General features: G+C 40.9%; 1 protein-coding gene across 1 annotated transcript in view; it reads right to left on the bottom strand.

Moving 5' to 3' along the window:
* Nucleotides 1–939: 939 nt before the first annotated feature.
* Nucleotides 940–24,493, bottom strand: part of OPRM1 (opioid receptor, mu 1) — a 31,225-nt gene continuing 7,671 nt past the window's right edge. Inside the window, exons 2-4 of the mRNA XM_006757677.2 lie at nucleotides 14,487–14,839; nucleotides 13,162–13,682; nucleotides 940–1,848 (exon numbers count right to left, since the gene is read on the bottom strand). Of these exons, the coding sequence (XP_006757740.1) occupies nucleotides 1,810–1,848; nucleotides 13,162–13,682; nucleotides 14,487–14,839 (913 nt within the window). The 3' untranslated portion in view covers nucleotides 940–1,809. The remainder of the gene's footprint in view (nucleotides 1,849–13,161; nucleotides 13,683–14,486; nucleotides 14,840–24,493) is intronic.

Here is a 24,493-nt window from a genome sequence, read left to right as displayed (position 1 = left end):
CATTTGAATTATTCCTTTTACTCGTGGAAGCCCTAGTAGTACATATACATAAATATATACACACACATACATCTATTTAACATTCTAAATTATTTTAAGGCCCTAGTTTTACTTTGATCAGAAAATGTGAAAAATTAAAAAAAATAATGCATATATACATCCCGGGACATAATATTTGAGAAATGGAGGTTATTAGAGGCAAATATAAGACTTCATTAGAAGGAAACATTAAAACACTTATCTTGGCTTTTGTTTTTTCTTCGTCCAGTTGATACTTGGGTTGGGTCCACATAATTACAGCCTATCCGATCTGAGACAGTGAATACAGTTATTCTGATCCATGACAGCTGTCTTCCTGAGACACCCACTTTGGATGTCTGGTGCATATTTGTGCCTTGTGAGATTGAAGGCAGATGCAATTTTAAAGCTGGTGCTACTGGCAGCTTGTAGACTCAGGAATGCTCTTATCAGGGAAGTGGACACCTAGTTTTCAACTTGTGTCTTCATGGATAACTCCAATCTACTTGATTCCTTTAGTAAACGCAGACAAAGATTCATAGTGGAGAGCTTTCTGGCATGGGCCACCTGACTTGAAGGTCTATATAGATCAAACAAAATGAGTGATTGCCAAATCTCTGCGGTGTTTCATACCAGCCAAAGAGAGTTGTCTTAGAGAAACTACTCAGAAGACTGACATTTTACAAAGAAAATCGTGGCATTTAGCAAAGATCAGAAAGCCCAACATATCGGTGTAGACATTACATAAACACAACCTTCAGGAAAGTATTCTTGGGTCATTGTTAATATTTCATGTCCAAGTAACAATACAGGATTGAAAAATAGATGATCTATTTTTTCTCTATGGTCATATGAGTCTATCTGTTTTGAGATTAAGCTTATTGAATCCATATTTTTAGAAAATTTTAAGCTGTTCTGAAAGTCAACAAAAACATCTGTCAATTTATCACTCTGATTCAAAAAGCACAAGTATTCTGAGCAGCGTTAACAAAAGAAAATTATATGTAAAAGGAGCACGCTGTGTGGAGAAACTACTGAGAAATGAAGAGTACATGGTAATGCTTGACTTCCTGCATAATAAAATGATGAGTTTATTGACCCCTCTTCCCTTTTGAACGCTTAGGAAGCACTTGCAATGCACAAGAACCAACCTTTCTGCAGCTGACACATTCCTGGGTTTCAGATTGCCTTTCATGTTAATCTCTTCCCTGGCAATAATGGAGATGTTTTTCTTTAAAATATAGAACCAAGAAACAAAGGTAGAAATGAAGTCTTATCCAGAAGATACTTTTAAGGTTAACATTAAAGGTCAAAAACAAAGCAAAGTATTATCTTACAGAAGACCAGAAAGTCTTGGATGTCCACACAAGGTGCTTTGATCAGAGGTAGCATTTACGTCACGTGTTACTATGGTGAATTAAGCAATCTGTGGTTTTTCTTGGATGAGGCCATAAATATTTGCTTGAAAAAAATATTACCTACGGAAAGTTCATCTTCCATGACGACCTGAATTTACAGACGGTAGCCTGTTATGGTCCCATTGGGCATCTCCTTGTGATTATGTACACAGGCTGGACGCATTAGTCGTTCTTTCCTTCCCAGTGCTTGCCTTAGTTGGGATGTCTCTCTAATGATGCAGAGTGAAGTGACCAGAGAGGAGTAAGTTTTGATGACTCAGAGCAGACACATTCCTAGAACATGAAAGCTTCCCACACACTCGGGCAGTGACCTGCTTCCACATAAGATGGTGGCATTAAGCTCAGTGAGGGTCTCAATGACAGGAAGACCCAGTTAGGGCAATGGAGCAGTTTCTACTTCCAGATTTTCCAGCTAGAAGAAGAGAAAAGAAACAAAGACGGTGAGCATTTCAGATTGGGTTATGGCACACAGTTACTGGGCATCTTCTGTGTGTCGGAACTGTATTGGGAGTCTTTGTGTATACTTTCTCCTGCAACTCTCAGAGTTTCTCTTAAATGTCACAATATTATATAATCTCTTGGGTCATTATTCATAATCTCTTGGGTCATTATGAATATGCTATTGTATTTGTATACACTAATGAGTAAGAACTATATACTAATCATCAAAGATATATTTTTGATGGCTTCTCTTAAAATATATATTTTAATGCAAACTCTCCCCCCACCCCCGTCCTTGACCCTCTTTTTCTCTCCTTATCCTCACACTATTCATGATTTGATCAAAATTTCAAAAGAAAATTGCAGCATGTTTTGTTTTTATCTCTGGACAAAGGCATTTTTATTTTCTCCTCAATTCTCAAAATTAATGGATCTTTTTTCTGAAGAAATTGGTTTGAAGTTCTGGGATTTCCCCACCCCCACTACTCTTGTGAAGCTAGCCTCCCTGTCCTCTGACGGGGCACAGTTTCTGTAAATTGTCACATAAGTAATGAAGTAGGTCGAGGTGACCACAGCATTGACCCATGTGTGACTGCTGAGTCTCAGGGAGGTTTGTTTGCTGCTTGCTGCAGAAGAGCTGAGCTCTACACAACCCTCTGTGTCTGCAGCCACCATGAGGTTCCACTGCATCATCCTGTGGGAGTGTGGGCAGGGAAGGTACTACCATGAGAAACCTTCTGCTGGCCCAAGGGTGCAGAGAGAGGAGTGAGGGGCCCACCTCTGTCCTAGTTGCTGATAAACACAAATTGAGTTGATGGATAGAGGCTGAAGGATAAGCTCTAACCAGCTGCCCAAATGATGTCTGGTTGCTGCTTGCTCTCCCATGGACTAGGGGTCTAAGAGAGCACTCTGGGACTCACCAGCAAGGAAAGTACAGTTGCACCCTGTCTCAAGTCAAAACTGAGAACATCTAGAGGACAATATGCCCCTCCAGTGGGTAGAGAGGTGCAGCCCCACAGTGAGAGGGAAAGGAAGAAAGCCCAGGGTGTTTTGATCAATAGACTGAGGAACTGACAGACACAGTGCTGATAGAGGAGTGAGGAACGTTATGCTCTTAGGGGGTGAAGGAAGCACCTAGGTTGTTTGACATTAGCCCCCATGATTTAAGCCACTGTGCACAGTATTTAATTGGGACAGCATCATTCTTCACATGAGGTTTGCCACTGTATGACTCCATGATGGCTAAACTAAAGAGACTTTCTTGAGGATAGTAAAATCCCATGAAATTCCATGGAAGAAGCTGTTCAGAGTCTGAGGGCTGAAGTTGCTCTACACTGCATCGATCCTAGATGGAATGACAGCCTGATCATGATTCTTATCTAGAAAATGACTGATGATCTTTTTAAGACTGCCCCCTACCCCCCAGGGTGTCCCACTTCACTATCTTTCTCGCTGTGAGGCCCTGTGCTGGAAGCTGTGTTGGTTTAAGGCCATAGATGTCCAGGATAGTACTTCCTAAACCGGGACTCTGGAATCCAAGACAAAGCCCAGGACAGAAAAGCACAAGGCTTTGTGGATATGCCTAGTAAAACCAAGGTTCCCAAAGTAGAGACTGAGGCGATGAGCAGCAAAGACTTGCAGCTCAGATATGAGGCTCTGTTGGGCTCCAAGGAGGCAGTTAGTCGTTCAGGCAGATCAAGCTCTGCATGCTTCTGTAGATGCAGATGCCTCTGTGGAGTCACTCTCTCTCATGCAGGAACCAGAAAGCCAGGTGGCTGCCTTAGAACAAATGGCTCCCTCAGAACCTCAGTCCTGCATTGGGAAGCCTTTAAGGCAGGGGTCCTCAAACTTTTTAAACAGGGGGCCAGTTCACTGTCCCTCAGACAGTTGGAGGGCTGGACTATAGTTTTTTTTAAAAAAAAACTATGAACAAATTCCTATGCACACTGCACATATCTTATTTTGAAGTACAAAAAACAAAACAGGAACAAATACAATATTTGTATTTGCATGTGGCCCACGGGCCATAGTTTGAGGACCCCTGCTTTAAGGTGTCTTCATTCTCAAGAGATCTCAGAGGGTCTTACCCCTTAAGAAGGGCAAAATGGAGAAGGGGAGAAAGATAAGAGTGGGCAAGCATAAACTTCTTTGTCTTTTTGATATCTGTGCTCAGATGACGAATGTACCAGGCTCTCTTGAGGGTTGAGGACCACTCATTTACTAGCCATCTTTGAAACAGAGTCAATTAGGGAAGGCAGTGACTGTGACATTTGAGTGGGGCTGTTATGACCACTTCTGCTGCTCCCAAGGCCATGTAATTGGTATTGGTAATTTCCATGCTTGTTCTGTGAATGCTCATAATGTCCATCGGAGTCATGCCCAGTCTGGAAGAGCTACTTATAGAGAGGTGAGGGTGGGACACAGACACAACAGATGATAATTCAGCTTCAGGTTCCCTTCTGGTAGAATAGCCTTGTGTGGCCAATGAATAAAGCTCTCAGGGTCTGGCGACTGATGGAGGATCATTGCCAACAGAATTCAGTTTTTGCTTCTTCAGTTCTGGCTGTTCCAGACATTGTGACTGTAACTGACTCAGTTGCCCGCGATGGCACCTGGAATGCCATCTTGGACTTGGGTCATGTCTTTTTTCTCAATTCCTTTGGCACTTGAAAATCAAGATCCTTACCCTGACTCAGCTTCCTAAACATGCTTACTGTGCAGCCACAGCAATACTTAGTTTCTCCTGTGATTGGCCACCAATGAGTAGGTCAGAACCCAGAACTAGCCCCTCTCTTCTTGCAAGTGACTTGGTCCTACTACGATGATGATTTTATGTCAATAAGCCCCAATGAAATTAGCAGATGCTAACTCACGCGAAGGCCCATGATTGGTCATTAATTCTGATAAGATTCAGGGACTAACCACCCAACTCAAAATTTTGGGAGGAACGTGAGTAACCACTTAAAAGTGGATCCTAATGACCGTAAGGAAAATATTTCCTGTGCGATGGATCCCCACTACCAGAAAGGAAGCCTGGCACTTCATTGCGATATTCAGGCATTGAGGTAATATGTGCCTTATCTATGCATGCATTTTGTTGAGGCTGCAAATAAGCTAATTAGAAAATCTGCCAAATTTGGAAGGAGAACTATTGGTGCCTCCCTGGCACCAATAACCACTTTAGACCTTGGAGGTACTGGAGGGGGAAATGATGGACTCTTATCTTTTTCTCTAAACTCCAGTCCTGCAGCCTGGTAAAATAATGACATGCTCCACTGAGACGAGCAGCAGCTCTGACTGCCAACCTGACCTGCTTCAGGGCTTATCACTTCAGCCGATGTGCACAGGATCAGAAATTCCATGTGGGCTTGGCTGGCCCTGAGTTACTCTACGTGCCTGATATTATCAAAGGCGGCTCCTAAATGTGAAGTCCCTTGTACGTGGATAAGCACAGTCAGGCTCATACCGGTTCCTATGCTTTTCCTAACACCTGAGTGCCCTGGGGTTATACCATGGAGGCTTTCAAGGCAAAAGCTATTTGGTGGCAGTGCCCATGTGGAATACCCAAGTTAATGTAGTAGTCATCCAAATTAAACTTCTCCACAAATCCCAAATCGAACCTGTCCCCTTCAGTTACATGGTTTCACGTGGGGAAGAGTGGGCCACAGGTCATCTCTCTATCGCGCAAGGCTGAGCAGTTTGATGCATGATTGCCACCCTGCAATGATTGGCTGCAACACCACTCCTTGGGTCACGTTCCTTTTGCTAGGCCTCCAAGTAAAAGAGTGCTGTTCTACCTGAGGGATACACGGATTCTTGTCCCCATACGGCAGTGTGAGTGTTGTTCCCTGGCATCTGAGTCCACATTTGAGAGACAGGTCACGAACCTATCTTTTACTTGAGCTACCATAGCCAATGAGACAGAACAAGCCATAGGAGATCCATCGCTCAGGCTGAACTCCCTGCTCATACGTGGATCCATCGATTGGCCTTGGACTACTTTCTGGTTGGTGTGGTTGCCAACCACTCCTGTTGGGTTCTAATTAATACCAACGGTATGGTGGCACAGTCCATGCATACCATAAAAGAGGAAGCTCAATGGCTATCTGAGCTTAGACCGACTGGTCCTCTCTGGGACTAACTCATTTGAGTCTAGGATCCTGAAGTGCATGGCTGAGGTCAACACTGCCGATCTGATCTGATCCTGCGGATGGGGATTCTGTGAATAATAACCCTAATCAAGTATTGTTTGAAATAAATGGAACGGATTTGGTCCTAGCCCTTGTCAGTGTGTTTAACCCAAATTGCTAATGGGATGATATAAATATATGAAAATTGAATTCAGCCAAGAATATGTCCAGCCGACAGGTGAATTATTGGGAGAGGCAGTCCACCACGCATCCCTGCACATGCTTGCCTACTGAGCTGAAATGCAAGGCGTAAATATCTTTTGACTCTGAGTCATTTCTATAGTCACACAGTCAATTAAGAACCTTTTCTGCCAGACCACATGAGGACCACAGCATGACCACTTTGTGATTGGCTGCCCCTGCTCTCAGGGGAGAAGGATAGGTTTGTCTACTGATTGCTGCAAAGGTACTGAGCCCTTGGCTCCGGGCTCTTCAGCTTTAGTGCGAGCCACTGTGTGCACAGCAGCCACCTGAGCCCATTGTGTCGCACCACGGGGCATGTGGGCCAGGGAGCCAGCGCCCTGTGCTGAAGTGTCTGCTGTTTTGCTGAGCTGTTGGTAATAAACTGCTTCCTCTGGCCCATTGGGTCACATTGTTTACTGTCATCCATACTGTTGTGGCCAGCTGACCTGCCGCTTGCTGGGATCTCGTCTTTGGAAGCTTGTAACTCCCCACTGTTTTCTAAGACTGGGCTTCTTTCCTGACAGTGACCACAGCAATGTTACGCATTTCAGTAAACTTGACATTTGACATCGATACAGTATTTTAATCTACCATCCGTTTTCCAGTTTTGCCAACAGGTTTTTAAGCTTTTATTCACTTATTTATTTATTTTCAGGAAGTCAATGAGCAAATCCTTTTGGGCTATTTTTTTTTTAGACTATTTTGAAAAATAAAGTTTTGGAGAAACTTTTAGATTCAAACTGAAGCTTATTGAAAGCACTTCTCATTTCTATCCATACAGTGATTGGAGGTGTTCCCTACCCCTGGAGGGAATGGAAGCGATCGCCTTTTCCCACTTTGTTAATCTATGGGAGGAAGCAGAGGTCTTTAGAGGGAAGTGACATGTCCAAGTACATCGGTCAGGGAAAGCTGGCTTAATATTTTTATTTTTGCTTTTTTTTTTTTTTTTGCAGCTACTCTCTTCCACTTCCATTGTCTCTTTCCTATTTGTGATGCCACACAAAGTTGCAATTGAAACTAATAACAGCCTTGGGTACTGTTGAAGCGGATCAATGTTTCAGTCAATAACACGCTTCAAAATTGCATTCATTACAGAACCATCGAAGCAGAGCCACACGGAATACTTTTAGAGTTGATGACTCAGTGGCAAAGTTCTCCATTTAACTACATCATAGAGAAATCGTCTCTTCCTCCAAGCTCCATTGCAGTTAAAAAACAAAATGCAAATATATAGATATATGCAGTGTATACACACACACACACACACACACACACACACACTAGGGCTTTTCAAAGCCTTAAAATGTTAATATATAGTATAAGTTCTTGAGACCAAAAATAAGAGAGGTAACATTTTCTAGCATTTGCCTAAAGAGCTATTTTTTCATGGATCACATATTAACATTTCGCTCAGTGATGTTCTGTAGGACCCTGGTAGAATTTGTAAAACTAATCGGAGCGCTATCCCCTATGATTCTTTAAGTATCAAATCTTAACACCGGAGTTCCTGTAACATCCCAGTCATGTACACAAAATGCTGATGCTAAATGTCCGAGACTTCCAGTAACAAGGAAATCCTTATATCTCAAAGCTTAGAAGAATCTTTCTTTGGTCGTATTGAAATCCCTTTCCCTGTAGCTTCCACCCTTTAGCTTTCATTAGTAGGGTTGTATTGGATAAGCCCAATTCCTTATTGCATCCCTTTAAGTCTATGAAGATTACTGTTTTGTCCAGAGTTTTCTGTTTCCCAGGCTAATCACGCGCACTTATTTCAACCATAGCGAGGAATTCTAACTCCCTTCACCTTCTTGGTTGCTCATCTCTGAACACAAGCTAGTTTATTAATTTCATTCCTGATAGTGAAGCTAACATTTCTTTGGCTCTAGACACTAGACATTTGTTGATGCAATCAAGCTGTAATTGCAACAGTTGAGATGGACTGTATCATATTGTTATTCCATGAAAGAACACCTCGCCTGGCTGGCAGGCTCAGTAGTTGAGTGTTGACCTATGAACCAATGTCGGGTTCAATTCCCAGTCAGGGCACATGCCCTGTTGCCCAGGTTTCATCAGGATCCCCAGTAGGGGGTGTGCAGGAGGCAGCGGATCAATGATTCTCTCTCACCATTGATGTTTCTGTCTCTCTCCCTCTCCTTTCCGCTCTGAAAATAATAAAAAATAATATATATATATATTTTTTTAAAAATCTCTAGGGTTTTTTTGTCCATATCTGCAGTCATTCATATTTTATGTTTCTCCTAGAGGCCCGGTGCACGACATTCGTGCACTGGGAGGGTCGGGGAAGTGGGTCCCTCAGTCCGACCTGTGTCTTTTAGCAGTCCAGGATAGCCTTAGCGCTGCCACAGAGGCGGGAGAGGCTCCCGCCACCACTGCTGCACTCATCAGCCGTCAGCCCAACTTGTGGCTAAGTAATGCTCCCCCTGTGGGAGTGCACTGACCACCAGGGGGCATCTCTGCTTTGAGCATCTGCCCCCTGGTGGTCAGTGCACATCATAGCGATCGGCTGCTCCACCATTCGGTCAATTTGCATATTAACCTTTTATTATATAGGAGAGTTAGATTTTTGGATTGAATTTTTTCTCTCGTAACTTTTATAACTTAAGTTTGGTTCATTATCCTATTATATTCAGCATTCCTCCATTGATTGGATGGTTAAGACGGCAATCAAAGTTTATAAATCTATGTCACTGTACCATATAACCAGATCATAATACAACATAGCATAGAATTACAGAAATTAACAAGAGCTTGCCAAGTCTCTTGGGTTTACTTGATTTCCCTGTCCTGCGATCCTCTAAGAAGATAAAATTAGTTTTGTCATAACTAATTCTTAGAAAGCTTAGTTGCTTTCTAGACATTACTGGTTCCTTTCTAAGTGCTCTCAAAATATATTTTAATAATGTGATCTAGGCTCTAAAAACAATGAACGCAAAGTGGTTTTCAGTTGCCACAAAGTCCCCATTAAAATTAGGACTCTCTTTCCTCTAGATTTTTAGGCTCCTCCCATTTTTTGCTTCTGAGGTTATCATTTGTGTTTCATTAATTATGTATCATTTAAGAGTTCTCTTACTGTCTTAAGATCACCAGGAGATTTGAGCTCATTCAGAGCCTCCTAGTTCTCTAACAATTATCTTCACCTTTATTAGCCTTCTTTCTTAATAATATTTTAGGATAGAGATAATTTGCTCTGAAAGAGAAACTTGAAATAAAATGACTTGAAGAAGTATGCACAGAGAAATCAAATTGCATGAAGAGCATGGAAAATGAATGCCTAAGTGTGAGTCTACTTAACAAAAACCTAGTAGCTATGAAGATGATAAGTTGAACAGGTGTGGAATGCTACAGCTGGAGCTGTGACTGAGCCTTGAAATACACAAAATAACATGAGACCATTTTTTTTTTAATGTTTAGCCAAGGCAAGATCTCTTTGGGCACTGAGTCCGGTTCTTGGCCTCCTCATCAACAGCACTTGTTAAAAAATAAAATTGGCCCAGCACAAGTGTAAACACGCATGTGTTTGAACAGTATAACCTCTGATCAGAGGATCAGCTAAGAGAAAATGAAGGCCCCTCCTGTGAGTACTTTTTAGGTTCTGAAGGATGAGCCTGAGATAATATCAGTGTGTTACATAGTCATTTAGGTTGTCAATCAGTTGAACATGAAAGAGGCCATTCCCACCGCCCTCTGAATATCATGAGCCCTCTGATTATTCATTCAGTCCACAGATATTTTTGGCCGAAATTGTAATGTGCCAGACAGTGTGCTTGGTAAATACTGGAGGCACAAGAAGGCAGATGTGGTTCATGCCCTCGAGAAGTGATGGCGTGTCCCATGCAACATGTGCCTCCTGTAGATGGTTAGCAATAGTGACCACAGTTACTTCTCTCCCTATATCCACACCCCTTTGCAATGTGACAGCGGCCTCTACCATCCATAGGCAGAGTCTGTTTGCCACCCCTTGAATCTCAAACCTGTGCCCACCGTGCGAACAAGCCTGGGCTAGCTGCTGGAAGAGGAAGGTCTGCGTGGAGCTCACCATTCTTCCTGTGGGCATCCTCGATCCGCTAGTTGACAACTGATCTAGAAGAACTGTCCAGACCACTGCGGCCAAATTACTGCTCTATAGACTCTCAAACTAAAAAAAAATGGTCCCTTTAAGCTACCGAATTTTTAAAAAGACTTGTTATGCAGCCAAAGCCGACTGACAGCTCTTCACCATGTAAGTATGATTCAGAGTTTATTTTGGGTCCAGAATTTTCTCATATGGCTTATCCAATTACCTTGATAACTGCCAACTCTCCACTTCACTTTGCGCTGTATGGGCATGGTCTCAGGGTACAGTTGTCAGAATACAGACACCCTGGGAAGGTTTGATATTGGCTCTCTGATCTGCAGGATATGAAGTTGGCTAATGTGCTTGAGATGTGACATATACCGTATATTTCTTGGAGAAAACACAAGTACACAAGCAGACACAAACATCTACAACAATACAAACTTCAAACAAGCAGTTAAAAAGTTAATGCAAATCCAGTTAGCTTTGTTTCCTAGCATAATGGCTCAGGATGTTTAAAAACACACACACAAAACCCCCACACACAACAACCTGTTTGTCACATTCTGAATTTGAACAACAAATCCACTATGTCCTACAGACACTGCCATAAAGTCTCTGATTTCTCCTTCAAATAATTTTATTATTTTGATGTATTATTGAAACTCTCACCAAAGGCTGATGTATCCTTCCAGATGTCTGTGTAACTGCCTTGATTCTAATGATCACATTAGTGGCGATTAGTAAAAGGATCTTTGATTTATCTTAATTTTCGAATATGTCAGAGTGTCTTTTCCTCTTTTCCTGGCAGCCGCTCACGCTTTGTCCGGCTCTCCCAGCTGGGCATTTTGGGAAAGCAGCCAATTCCAGGGCTAATGTGTTTCTGCAGTGATCTGACACTGATGCTGTTTCATGGGGGCAGCAATGGAGATAAGCGCTAATTGGATGCATTTTTAAAGCAAACCTTTTAGTTACTTAGAACAGAGCTTCCCCAATTAGCTTCCTCTCTCCTCTCTCTGGCTATGCAAGAACCACAGTGATGTGAAAACACTGGGTTTGGAAGGCAGTCAAGGGCACTGCCCAGGGCCACTGAAGGACAGTCATGCTGAAGTCAGGGGAAACGCTCCAGCAGGCAGCTGGGGGCTGAAGTGCTGGGAGAGCAGGGTGAGTGGAGGACACTGGGAGGATCAGATGTGACAAGAGTCCCAGGCAGGGGGACAGTGGCCCAGGGTACACTACTGACAGCCACACCCTAAAGTGCCAGAAAGCAGAGGAAAGGTGTGGGCGGGCACTCAAGGAGAGAGAACCAGTGTTTTATAATGGCCGTCTTGGTCTCCAATGGAAGTATTTTGCTTCAATGGAACATATTTCAACTTTAGAACTGAGGCTTTTAAATTGCATTCTTTAATATGTTATCCCCAGGTTGAAGAAAATCTATTTAAATCCCTGCCCTCTTTAAGTTACTTGCAAGCTTTTGATAGCTGCCCAGAAGGAGAGCTGCTTAGGAAAGGAGGCAGGTTTGAAGGTCTTGATGTGGAAAAGAAATCAGAGAAAAGATGCAGGGTAGGAAACCATTTCTTTCTGGCTTTTATTTCTGAGATGGATTCAGAAGTGAGACATAATAAGTTAATTTCGCTTTGGTTGGAAGTGAGTCTGCCATCATTATCTCATCCTCTCTGGGGGTTCCAGTTCCTGTGTTCCTTTCAGCATTATTTAATAGCAGGGGCATGAGGATTAATGACCCCTCTGGGCCACAGGATTGCATCAGTCCCGTGGTCAATTAGGAAGGGTGAGTCTGGGTTTGGCTGGGTGGCCGCAGTGGGGATAGTGAGGTGGGCGTGGTGGGGAGACAGCGGAGAGGAGGCAGCTAACTCTCCCTTCCTCTCCTGCTATTCTCTTTCTAGTCCTTGTTATGGAACCATCTGTCCCCATAGGCCCACCCCTGGCCCTAAGAACTTTATCGGAGCTTCTGACTCAAGAATGTACTCTACAGGAAGTTTGAATTTGAGTTCTGGGTTATAAAATTACACAAGCTGTAAATTTTGGATGCTGGCACCATTATATGAAAATTTATTTAATTAACCGCAATAATGACTTGATATGCTTGATTTACTTTAAAGGCCAGACTCTAAACCAGTGGCTTCCTAAGCTAATATTTAACTTAGAGATGGATTTTTCTCTTTCCTCCTTTTTGATTCCTTATTTAATTGTAAGATTGTGCATAAATGTTGAATCTTTCACGCAGACCATCATCTATACTCTTCTGCACCTAGGAATACATCTTCCAGCACACCATCCTTCCTCATTTTGTTCTTTCTTTCCTCCTTTGCGGTGACACTGATTTGCTGGGAACATCTTGTACCTGTCACCAGAGTCAGCGAAGTGCTGACCTTTCTATTTCACCACAGAACCAGAGCAGGCCTGGCTTTTGAGAAGTGACAGGGATATTGGAGCGATATGCATAAAATACATGACATTGCTGGGGGAAAATGAGGAGAATTCTAGATCAGGGTCACTTCCACAATCTGCTAAGAGTCGTTCATTTTGAAAAGAAGACAAGGCTGTGGAGATAATGATTTTTAGAGGCTTTACAGGTTTCTAGTTGTCAGGTCTCTACTATAAAGGAAAAATGCAAATATACAGAGTTCGGCTGATAAATGAAGCGCCCCTCCAATACAGTGGGCAAAGTTTGCTCCCCTCCTCCCTCTATGTTCATGCTGAACCCCAATCTCCTTGTTACTGGTCTCTTTCTAATGGGTTGAATCTTGGATTGGTACAAAGCTCTATCATTTCATATCATCCCCAGTAAGTGTACCCAATTCTAGAAGCTGCGTACCTGATGGTTAGTCCTATCCACTGTGTTGGCCGTGGAGGGGTGGTCTCTAGTGTTCTGACGAATTCGAGTGGAGTTCTGCTGCTCAATGGTGGAGGAAGTTGGGATACAGAACTCTCTGAAGCATCGCTTGAAGTTTTCATCCAGAAATGCGTAAAGGACTGGGTTCAGACAGCTGTTTGTGTAACCTAGAGCAATGCAGAAGTGCCAGGAAACAGTCTGAAAAGTAGTTTCTGGGATTGTGATCAAGGCTTTAATGATGACGTAAATGTGAATGGGGGTCCAGCAGACGATGAACACAGCTACGACCACCAGCACCATCCTGGTGATTCTCCGAAGGTTCCTGTCCTTCTCTTTGGAGCCAGAGAGCATACGGACACTCTTGAGGCGTAAGATCATTAGTCCGTAGCACACCGTAATGATGAGGACGGGCATGATGAAGGCGAAGATGAAAACACAGATTTTCAGCAGGTTTTCCCAGTACCAGGCTGGGTGAGAGAATGTTAGTGTGCAATCTACGGAACCTAGATGAAAAAAAAAATTACAAGGAAGAATTAGAAGCACCATTTAATTATGACATTAGGTATTAACATTGCCATCTTGCTTACTAATTTTTAAGCTTGACCTTAGCTAACGTAAGTCTATTAGTATACATGCTAGTAAAGAAGTATGTAAAGAAATGGTGGGAGAAACTCAGCTCTCTGTTGATTTTTAGAAATAGTTTTATTTATGTATTTAATTATTTATTTATTTCTAAAGACCTCATTTTGCTGTCCACTTTGGTCACATTAATTTTCATTCAGTCAACAATTATGGACTTCCAACCATGAGCTATGTCCTCTACAGGATCTATGTTGATATACAAAATATAACCACTGCCCAAAGTCTATCGGGCATTCCAGCTAATGGATGCTTTCACTCCACTTTTTGATGGGTGGTTGATCATTCTGACATGAGGTCTAGAAAGATACATTTTTCTTTATGGAGCAGCCACTTGAAATTATAAAACAAGCCCCCGCTTGCTTTGGGTTTCAGTTCTAATTACTCTTGGAAGAACTGTATTTTTATTTTCTCATCATTTTGATGAAATGCAGAGGCATCCAGAACCAATAGATTATATTCTCTTTGAAATGTTTAGCGGCCTTAAAATCACAGGGAAAATTCCCATTTCCAAAATTATTCAAAGGCATTTTTCTAGAAAACAATTTTATTAAAATCACAGTTTGACTAAGACATTGGAACACTCCGAAAAATTCTAGTTGGCTTATGACTTCACCAGCATTTGGTTCAATAAGCTCTCCATCCCTCGGGCCTGCAGCATCACTCACCATGCCTGTACTTTGTTGTCGCCATGAACATCACAGGCAGGCCGATGGCTGAGGAGAGGATCCAGTTGCAGACATTGATGATTTTGGCGTTGCGGGGAGTGCGGAAATCCAGGGCCTTGACAGGATGGCAGACGGCGATGTAGCGATCCACGCTCATGGTGCAGAGCGTGAATATGCTGGTGAACATGTTGTAGTAGTCTATGGAGATGACGATCTTGCAGAGGACGGTTCCAAACGGCCATGTTCCCATGAGGTAATTGACACTCTGGAATGGCAGGGTACTGGTCGCCAAGGCATCGGCCAGAGCAAGGTTAAAGATATAGATGTTGGTGGCTGTCTTCATTTTGGTGTATCTAGAAAACGAAGGAAGAGCAGAGGCTGAGTCAGAAACAGGCAGCAATGTGAAATACTGGTACACTTCCAAGAATTAAAAAAAAAACAAACCTGCAAGGATTAGCGGAAAGCATTTGAGATTCATTATGGAAGAACTGTTTTCTTAGAGAGGGAGAGAGATAGGAACATCAATGATGAAGGAGAATCAACCTGGGCATGTGCCATGATCAGGAATTGAACCATGACCTCTTGGTTCGTAGATTGATGCTCAACCACGGAGCAAAACAGCATGGCTGATAGTAGATTGGCTATTTATAGCCATGTGCCTATAGGCTAAATATATAATTTCTCTACCTATCAGTTTTCTTACCTATAAAATGGTTGTGATAATAGGTATCATACTGATTTATTTATAATGGGCCAGGCACAGGTAGCTCTCAGTCATGTATCCAGACACTGGATAATAATTCATTTTAATTCTAAATATATATAAAATTCAGATTTTTATAGTTAAAATTGTGGAGCATGGTGTGAGAACATGTCCTTATGTCCATCCATGTGCCACTTCTCTGGAAATGAAAGGAGAGATGCTTCCATTATGGCTAAGAGACTTTGCTTAATCATCTTTAACTTAGACTTTTAGGAAGTACTTATTTCCTGCTTTATTTGATTTCTGCTCATTCTACTTTAGGACATGAATAGCATTTCTTTGATCAGAAGTTTATATCAAAATCATGTTTTGCTTTCTTGATTCCTGTATTCTGATATAACTAATATTTATGTCACATAGACATATATTACTAGGCTAAATCCTTTGATGTATATAAACCATTATAGTAGGCTGGAATAGTCTTATTCGTGACTTTAGATCTTTGTTTGCAGATATGTAGATTATTCATCCCTTTAGACCAAATGACTTCAAAAACAGCATCAGAACATCTGTCTCAGGAGATAGTACATTTGGGTTCATAGATAAAGATGTTCTGTATTTCTTATAAATACTTAGTTTCCAGAGCTTGGAAATTATTTGCTTTCAAATTTGAGAGTTCTAAAAGAAAATGAAATTTCTTCTATTTTAAAATCTAGTAATGTGTATGTAAAAAAAATCATGTGTACATAACGTCGAATAATGTTATATCCCTAGGTATTTCTTACATATTGAAAGAACAATGAAAATGACTTCAAAATAGGATAAAATAATTTTATACATATTAATATTAGAAAATTGTTTTTTGAAGAAACCTGAGTGTATGTTGTAGATTACAAATATTTTAGAGGGCATAGTCAGTAAAATTATTATCTATTGTACTTAGTACAATAAATAAAAAGCTTTATCTATATTTTTGGTGAGGATATTGTACATATAATCACTCAATATAAGTAAAATATAAAAGACAGCACGAACATAAAAGTTAAATGAAATAAAGATAGAATTGGATTATCCATTTGGCACAGAGCCCAGCGCAAGATGAATACAGTAAATGCTTGTTGAGTAGAATTAAATGTAGGAGGAAGGGTTTGGGTGACTTTACTTTTTTTGTGGTGTAATGAAACAAACTTTAACAAAGGAAATCTTAAGCTTCTGAAGTAAAAGTGAACAGGGAATATTCCTTTTGGCCTTGTCAACTTGTTGTTAAATTAAAAAAGAACTTTGGTCATAGAAGGTCACGGATGATGAGAAGTAGGAGCATGAAGAGCTTCGAAGACCACATTGCGTGACTACCTTGCATCATGGCTGGAGATCCCGAGGGACAGAAAGCTGTGCAAACATTTGAGATTTTCTCCCATTTTTCTAGATTCTATGTAAAACTAAAAATGTGCCTCTATGCTGTATGCTGGGCCATGTGTCATTTTGGGAATGCATTTCTGAAAATGTTGTAGTTTGTCCCAGAAATACTCAGCACGCTGTTAGCTAAAACATGGTAAGCATGCAAAGCTTTTTCATATTCTTTTCAAAGATGCCGATGCCGGGGCCATTGGAAATCCTGAGACTTAAAAAATAAAAATCCAATGTGGTAGCAGAATTATATTTTTTAGAGGAGTGTTGAGTTTGTTCCATTTTTTTTTTACTCTCTAATAATCCATAGTTTAATACTATCAACTCTAGGACTCACAGTCCATCTCTTCAGTTTTTTGACTGCCTTTCCAACTTTCTTTTGAACATCTGTGCCTGCTATTGGCTTCCTAAATGCAGTACTTCCCAAAGTGTGTTTTTCCTTTCTCATACATATCACCACGATCAGTGACAGCAAAATAATCAGTAACAGTTGTTGGAGCCAGGATTCAAGCCCAGGTTATTTGTGGGTCATTAGCTACAATGCTTTGCTAGTTACTAACCATCTCTTATTATGTTTTATTTGCGTCTCGTTTCACGAAATAATTTCTTTCATCCCCTGAAGATGTTAAATAGGTTATTTTCAAGTCCTTGTATGATTGCTATTTAACTCTGTTTCTTTAAGTGTAAATCCTTTTGTTTGTTGTGTCCTCCCCCAATGTCTTTCATGGTATAGTCATTCATTCACAATCCGATTATATTGATTTTGAGTTGATCCCTGAAGTGAAGATGTCTTGGTAGATTGCTCGCTGTTTCTGCTGTGTGGGTTGACCGAGACGGGAGCTGCAATTAGACTGCACCATACAGTTTCCAGTAAGAGCAGAGGACGGCATGGGCTTGAGGGAGACACCGTGCCCTGGTGGCTGCCTTTTAATCCTCCAGAGCATTGCTGGTCTCCTAGGTACAGCCAGTATCTCTGCCCCAAGCACTGCACTGCACCAGTTTTCAAATGGACATTGTGTCGCCTTTCTGTGTCACCTGTAGACTGGAAAACACACCAGCAGCAACTGACAAGGCTGCCACTACTGTGGAAATCCACTCCATTGTGGAAAACCCTCCTTATGAACTCATATTTCATGAATGAAGTCATCAATGACCCTAACACTCTTGACCTGCCTCTGTTGCATCATTCACTTCTTTCAAAAGGAGAAGGAATGGCTTTTATGTATATACGTTAAGGTTGAAGAATAGGATATACACCGTTCTGTCCCTTCCACGGTCTCTTCCTAAGGTTCAGCTGCCCAAAGGAAACACATATGGTAGCCAACTATTCCAGGTAGTAAGTTTTAAAGGGATTGGTCCCCATATTAGGAGGTTAGTTGTGGTCCAGGTCTGTGACTAGATGTGTTTGTGTATTCATTCTGGGATTAGAATTAGGAAGCTATTATAACTGCACAGCTAAGTCACAGCCACCAGCAAAGTATTTGCCAACAATAAAGATGATGTATTTTTTTTCTATCTGCTGATTCATTTCATCTTCTCAATTTGTCCGAGCATCAGCAGGGGAAGAAGGAGTGACATTTCATAGGATCCTTTAAACATTCAGGCTGCCTACCAAGAATTTCCCCATCATTTTCATAAATTTGTGTCTGGCTTTTCATTGATCTATTGCTTTAATTTGTTTTCTTTAAAAAATAATTTCTAAAAGTTGTTCTAGAGTTTGTTCTCAATCAGCCATCCTGAAAATGATACATTGCATAGGAATACCTTTAAACAAGGTTTTAATCTGAGTATTGTATAAAAGCATACCTGGTGCTCTTAATGAACTTGAGAATAACTTTCAACCTTTAGCATGCTTGCACATGAAATCTTAGTCTTGTGTAATAAATGTGACAATTATATGGAAATCATGTTTTGTCGTTTAGTCTGTAAGCTTCTGGAGTATAGAGACCATGATCAGTCTGTACTCTTCAGCCTGCTTGGCTGAGTGACGTGATGAGTCCTCCTGATCCTAGGCCTACAACTAGATGTCTCTTTAAATAAGACAGTCCTGCTCACCTCACAGAAATGCTTTCTGCTTTCCTGTCTCATGTCACCTTACTCTTCCCCACATTGATTCCCATTATTGTCTCCCTCCATTGGCAGAGGAGAAGAGAGGATGGCATGTACTGTAATAGTAGTGAGGTTGCGTAATGGTGAGAAAGAAAAATGCTCCTGAGAGGTTTTGGGGAGCCAGTTTAGTTGCCAACAGCCAGGCTGTGGTATTCATTTATGGAACATAATTCTTTAGAATATCAACTTCAGATGAGGACTTTCCATGACTGTGATGCAACAAGCCAAAAGACGTCTCTATAACCAGACCTGACAGAGGTAAAACCAAATCATCAGAACCTCAAAAATGCCCAGCCTCTCCCTCTCCTGGTTAACATGAGGTGTCCACTGCATCTTATTCAATGATTTAGAAGCCTGGTGAATGAAATTCATGCCTCGGGGGGTGGGAGGGAGGCCCCTCAGCCCGGATTGTGAAAGGGCATAGGACAGGCCGAGGGACGCCATGGGTGAACGATCGGGGCCAGGGAGGGACATGGGAGGTTGGCCAGCTGGAGAGAGACTGCGGGAGGGCTCCAGGACATGTCTGGCCCATCTCGCTCAGTCCCAATCAGCCTGACCCCAGCAGCAAGCTAACCTTCCAGTCAGAGCATCTGCCCCCTGGTGGTCAGTGCACATCATAGCAAACAGTTGAGCAACCTTAGCATTTCATTAGCATATTACACTTTGATTGGTTGAATGGCCGACCAGATGATTGGACACTTAGCATATTAGACTTTTGTTATATAGGATGACTCTAGCCTTACTCTGCTAATTCAGCCTCTAGATAAGAAATTATTGGTGCCCATGTGTCAAATGACTCTTGGTTTGAGTAATACCCTATCCAGACAAATCTCTGCTTCCTTGAATTTCTCCTTAATCACCAAACATAAACTAAAATCCCAGTGGTGTCCCCTCTCCCCTCCTGAAGCAAGCTTAATAAGCCTAGTAGTTTGAGCTCCAAGTCTATTCTTAGTGGATTTTGGCTGGTGAGCATGGGTAGCAGAGTGTCCTTGGATCCTGAGATTGTCCCAGCAGCAGCAGGCCAGCAGCAATTAGCAATTGGAAGGAAGCAGTGGGAATTTTCCGGTGATGTCCACAGATGGGTACAAGCCACTTGGAGAGCACAGTAGCTACAACAGCTGCCTGTACCACAGGAGTCTTGGCAAACATACTCACCCATTGTCTAGCAGATAGAACCCATTCCAGATGAAAGCTCGGATTGGATATCATCTTACTTTGTAGGGGGCTGCTCTTCTTTTTCAGAGCTCATGACCATGCGCTGCAGCTGCAGTTGGATCCTCACCATGCCCTAGCCCAGTGGTCGGCACACTCATTAGTCAACGGAGCCAAATATCAACAGTACAACGATTGAAATTTCTTTTGAGAGCCAAATTTTTTAAACTTAAACTATATAGGTAGGTACATTGTTATTAACTTCATTAGGGTACTCCTAAGGCTTAGGAAGAGCCACACTCAAGGGGCCAAAGAGCTGCATGTGGCTCACAAGCCGCAGTTTGCCGAACACGGCCCTAGGTTAACTCTCTTCCTATTCTGCATTCTATTCCTTCAATTAGTTATTGATTGTGGTCTTTAGATCTAGCAGTCATTAAAGCAGAAACCTACTTGCTAATTGTAATCAAGTGGTTTCTATTTACAGTGCTTATTTTCTGTATCTTCTATAAAATGTTTGCATTTAAACATTTCAGTGTTAAGAGATTAAGAAATAAAAATTCCATCTTTTAAGGTAGAAACATTCCTGGTGATTCTTGAGTCATACCAACTGTTTACTTGATCTTAAGAGCAGGACCAATCCCATCAAAGTGCTATGAACCTACAGATCAGTGAATAACTAAGCTACCTTGCTTTTGTTAATTTCCACCTGATTTGGGTTCTTAATCAAGTTAGGAGTAAAATACTCTTGCATGGGCAAGTAGGAAACACATTGGGCTTGGAATGAAAACACATAGGTCTAAGCAAGGTTTTGTGACCACGACCAAGTGGCTGAACTTTAATTTCCACAATTGTAAAGAGGTGATTATATTACCCCTAAAAATTACCATTAGAACAAATTAAATGATGATGGTGATAGATGCTATTTTTGGAGTGTGATAACCCTAGCCAACCTCTACTGAATCTTGACTTTCCTCCAAGCATTACTGTAAACACTTCACTTGGGTTTTATGACTTAATCTTTACAGATTTATGAATTGCATATTATTACTTCTTTTGTACGTGAATAAACTGAGGTTATGGGGGTTAAATAACTTGCTCAAAATAACAGTGGCAGAGGCATAATTTAAATCCATATCTGTTTGTTACAGTATATGTTCTCCACTATTACATTGCACTGTAATAACATGTATCATATAATCTATATGATAAATTATATTTATGTATATAAAAGACCAATATGCAGAGTGTCCCCTCGGGAGTTCAACCAGAAGACCGGGAGTTTGATCGCTCACTATGATGTGCGCTGACCACCAGGGGGTTGCGCAGAACGAAGGGAGGCCCCGGCCAGCAGCCAGAAGGCCCTGATCGGCCCTGATCACCGGCCAGGCCTAGGGACCCTACCCATACATGAATTTCGTGTATTGGGGCTCTAGTAACTTTATAAAGTACAGTAAGCATTTCTACATATATTTTTGTAAATTGATGCTTGCAAAAATCCTATTAGTAGCTTCAACAATTGTGGTTATGTTTTAATATTAAAGAGAACTGAGGGTTAGGACAATTGTCAGGGACAAAAATGTTTAACATCGCCAAAACCGGTTTGGCTCAGTGGATAGGGCGTCGCCCTGCGGACTGAAAGGTCCCAGGTTCGATTCCGGTCAAGGGCATGTACCTGGGTTGCGGGCACATCCCTGGTGGGGGATGTGCAGGAGGCGGCTGATCAATGTTTCTCTCCCATCGATGTTTCTGACTCTCTCTCTCCCTTCCTCTCTGTAAAAAATCAATAAAATATATTTTAAAAAAATGTTTAACATCGTAAATTTAAATATCTGAATGTTTGTTATTATGCAAGTAAAATACCTAGATAATTTAAATTTGGGGGGGGTAGTTTTGTGTGTAAGTGTGTGTGTGTGTGTGTGTGTGTGTGTGTCTTGTAGATATAACCATTAGCAATGCTTAATAACAGCACAGCATATTGGAGAGAATTATATATCAGGATACTGTGTAAGAAGCTGAAATAAAAATGTTATCATTGCTTTTTTAAAAGAATATATTTTTATTTATTTCAGAGGGGAAGCGAGAGGGAGAGATAGAAACATCAATGATGAGAGAGAATCATTGGTTGGCTGCCTCCTGCACACCCCCTGCTTGGAATTGAGACTGCAACCCAGGCATGTGCCCTTGACTAGAATTAAACCTGGGACCCTTTAGTCTGCAGGACAACGCTCTATCCACTGAGCCAAACTGGCTAGGGCTAGCATTGCTTTTAAATTTTGCAACAGAGGTTTTTAATTAACATCCATGAAGACTTAATTTCAAAGTTCATTTGTCAAAACTGTGGCTGAGCTATCCCTGTTCATTCCTTTTCATGTGTGATAGCACATTCTGATACCTACTAGTAAATACCGGGTGTCCCCAAAATGTATTCACACGTTAATAGCTGATAGCTCAATTTTGAGAATAAAATGCATTTTAATAAACACTGCCTTTATAATTATTGAAAATATGTGTATACATTTGGGGGGGGATACCCTATATTTTGGTATTCAATGAATTCCTGCAAAAATAGCTGCTCCAAAACTTTGGGACCAATTGAAGGAAAATAAAAGTGACGCAGTTAGCTTCTATAGATCTTGGCTTATATAAAATTGTACATTATGGTGACTGTTTTCCATCTGAGGAGTAGACAAATCTTTATCATGTAACTGCCATGCTGAACAGGGATTTTCCTAGGAAACAGAAAGTAGTTTCTTGAGGTTTTTTCCTAAGTAATTTTAGGCAGGGAGATTTTTGGAAGGCATTTTTCTTCCCCTGTGGAGAATTCAATAGCATTTGTTAGAAGAAAATATGATTCATGAATACAGAGGTAATGTGGCAAAGCAAATAAGTCCCATTAGTTTTAAAAATCTAAAATTTCAGTCTCATGGTCCAATAAGGGTTATTAAATCAATTAGAATTATTCTCCAATTTGGACCAAATTCATTTGGCACTAACAACATTTTTAGTTGTAAATTAATGTCTATAACTATATTTTTAATAGGAAAACTCCAAAAATGACCTTGATTTATATTTTTATAAAAAAGCCTCTAATACAATATTTTATTGCCTTTCAGAATCATCTATTACTTTTGAAACTTTCTCCGTTTTAATTTTCATATTATTGTGTGTTTTGATTAGATCATTGCAGATTCATTTTTAAAAACCTGAAGAATATAAAAAGTAAAGTACACATCACCATAGCCTTCACATGTAGAAGCAAACTAATAAAATTTTATATTGAATACTCTAATTTCATGGTCAAAGTTATACATTTCACAGTTCTCTTAGCTAAAGGTAAAATTTATATTGGACTTTATTTATGAAATAAAACATCTACAGCTTTATAGACATGTTCTTAATTTTCATAGAATATATTTTATTCTTATAATACTTTTTTCAGTATAAAACCCTCTGAGGGTCAATATTGAGTCAAACATACATTTATGTCACATCTTTTTTAATTTTAATTTTTGCCAAGTACCATGCTAGGCAACCATTCTTAACTGAGTTATGTCCCCCCTGCCTTGGGAGGACCGAAGGTCTGGTGAGAGAACATAACCAACTGTTTCAAAACAGAATGTTAGATATGATGGCAAGGTAGGAGTCATTTGGCAATGATGAAAGGAACATTTAACCTGCATTTAGGTGTCAGGAAAGTTGTGATTATTACAGTTTTGTGTCATCAAATGGAGAGTGCCCGTGAAAATATTGAATTTACTTCTTGGGGTCATATGGCTGGTCCATGCTGCTGAAGCTTTTAAATCTGATGATGGCAGGAAGGCCTTAGAAGAGGGCTGACCCCCAAATAAGCTTACCTATTATCTATGTTCCAGATAGACTCATTGTTTCTCTAATGAGTCTATCATGTGTATGTTTTTCAGAGACAAATATAAACCTCTATTACGTACATTTTCACTGGCAAAGTTTACTATTCATTTTACTGATAATAATTATCACATTTTATTACCTGTTTATTTTTTTGTTTTGTGAAATAGGACTTCTTTTTCCTGACCTAAGCCTTGTATTTTTCTGTTGAATGGTTGGACTATAGTAGAGGCCAACAAAGCTCCTTTAGTCACCCAGTATGACTTCCTGTGTGTACATCACTACGATGATTTTACTTGATCAATTACCCCCACCAAAATATTTTAAAATATATTTTTATTGATTTCAGAGAGAAAGAGAGAGGGACAGAAAGACACATTAATGATGAGAGTGAATCATTGACTGGCTGCCTCCTGCACACCCCCTACTGGGGACTGAGCCCACAACCCAGGCATGTGCTCTGACTGGGAATCAAACCTGTGACCCTCTGGTTCATAGGTCGACACCCAGCCAGCCAGGCCCCACCAAATCAAATATTTTGATTTGTTAAGTTCCACACCTTCATCTAATTTATCTAGAGGGTTGACCAATCTATTATGTTTCTAATAGATTGAACTTCCCAAACTGTGTGAACAAAATGTCACAGCTATACCAAAGCATAGTTTCTATTTTTTTATAGTAGAGTTAGAGTAAGTTTTTTGACAGAGTAGAGGTCATATATATTTTATGTAAAATATGGCATAGCACTAGCCGGTTTGGCTCAGTGGATAAT

Source organism: Myotis davidii, unplaced genomic scaffold, assembly GCF_000327345.1.
Source record: "Myotis davidii unplaced genomic scaffold, ASM32734v1 scaffold1494, whole genome shotgun sequence".
NCBI classification, from domain to species: Eukaryota; Metazoa; Chordata; class Mammalia; order Chiroptera; family Vespertilionidae; genus Myotis; species Myotis davidii.
The sequence above is the reverse complement of the archived record's forward strand: the minus strand, read 5'-3'. Positions and strand labels throughout refer to the sequence as shown.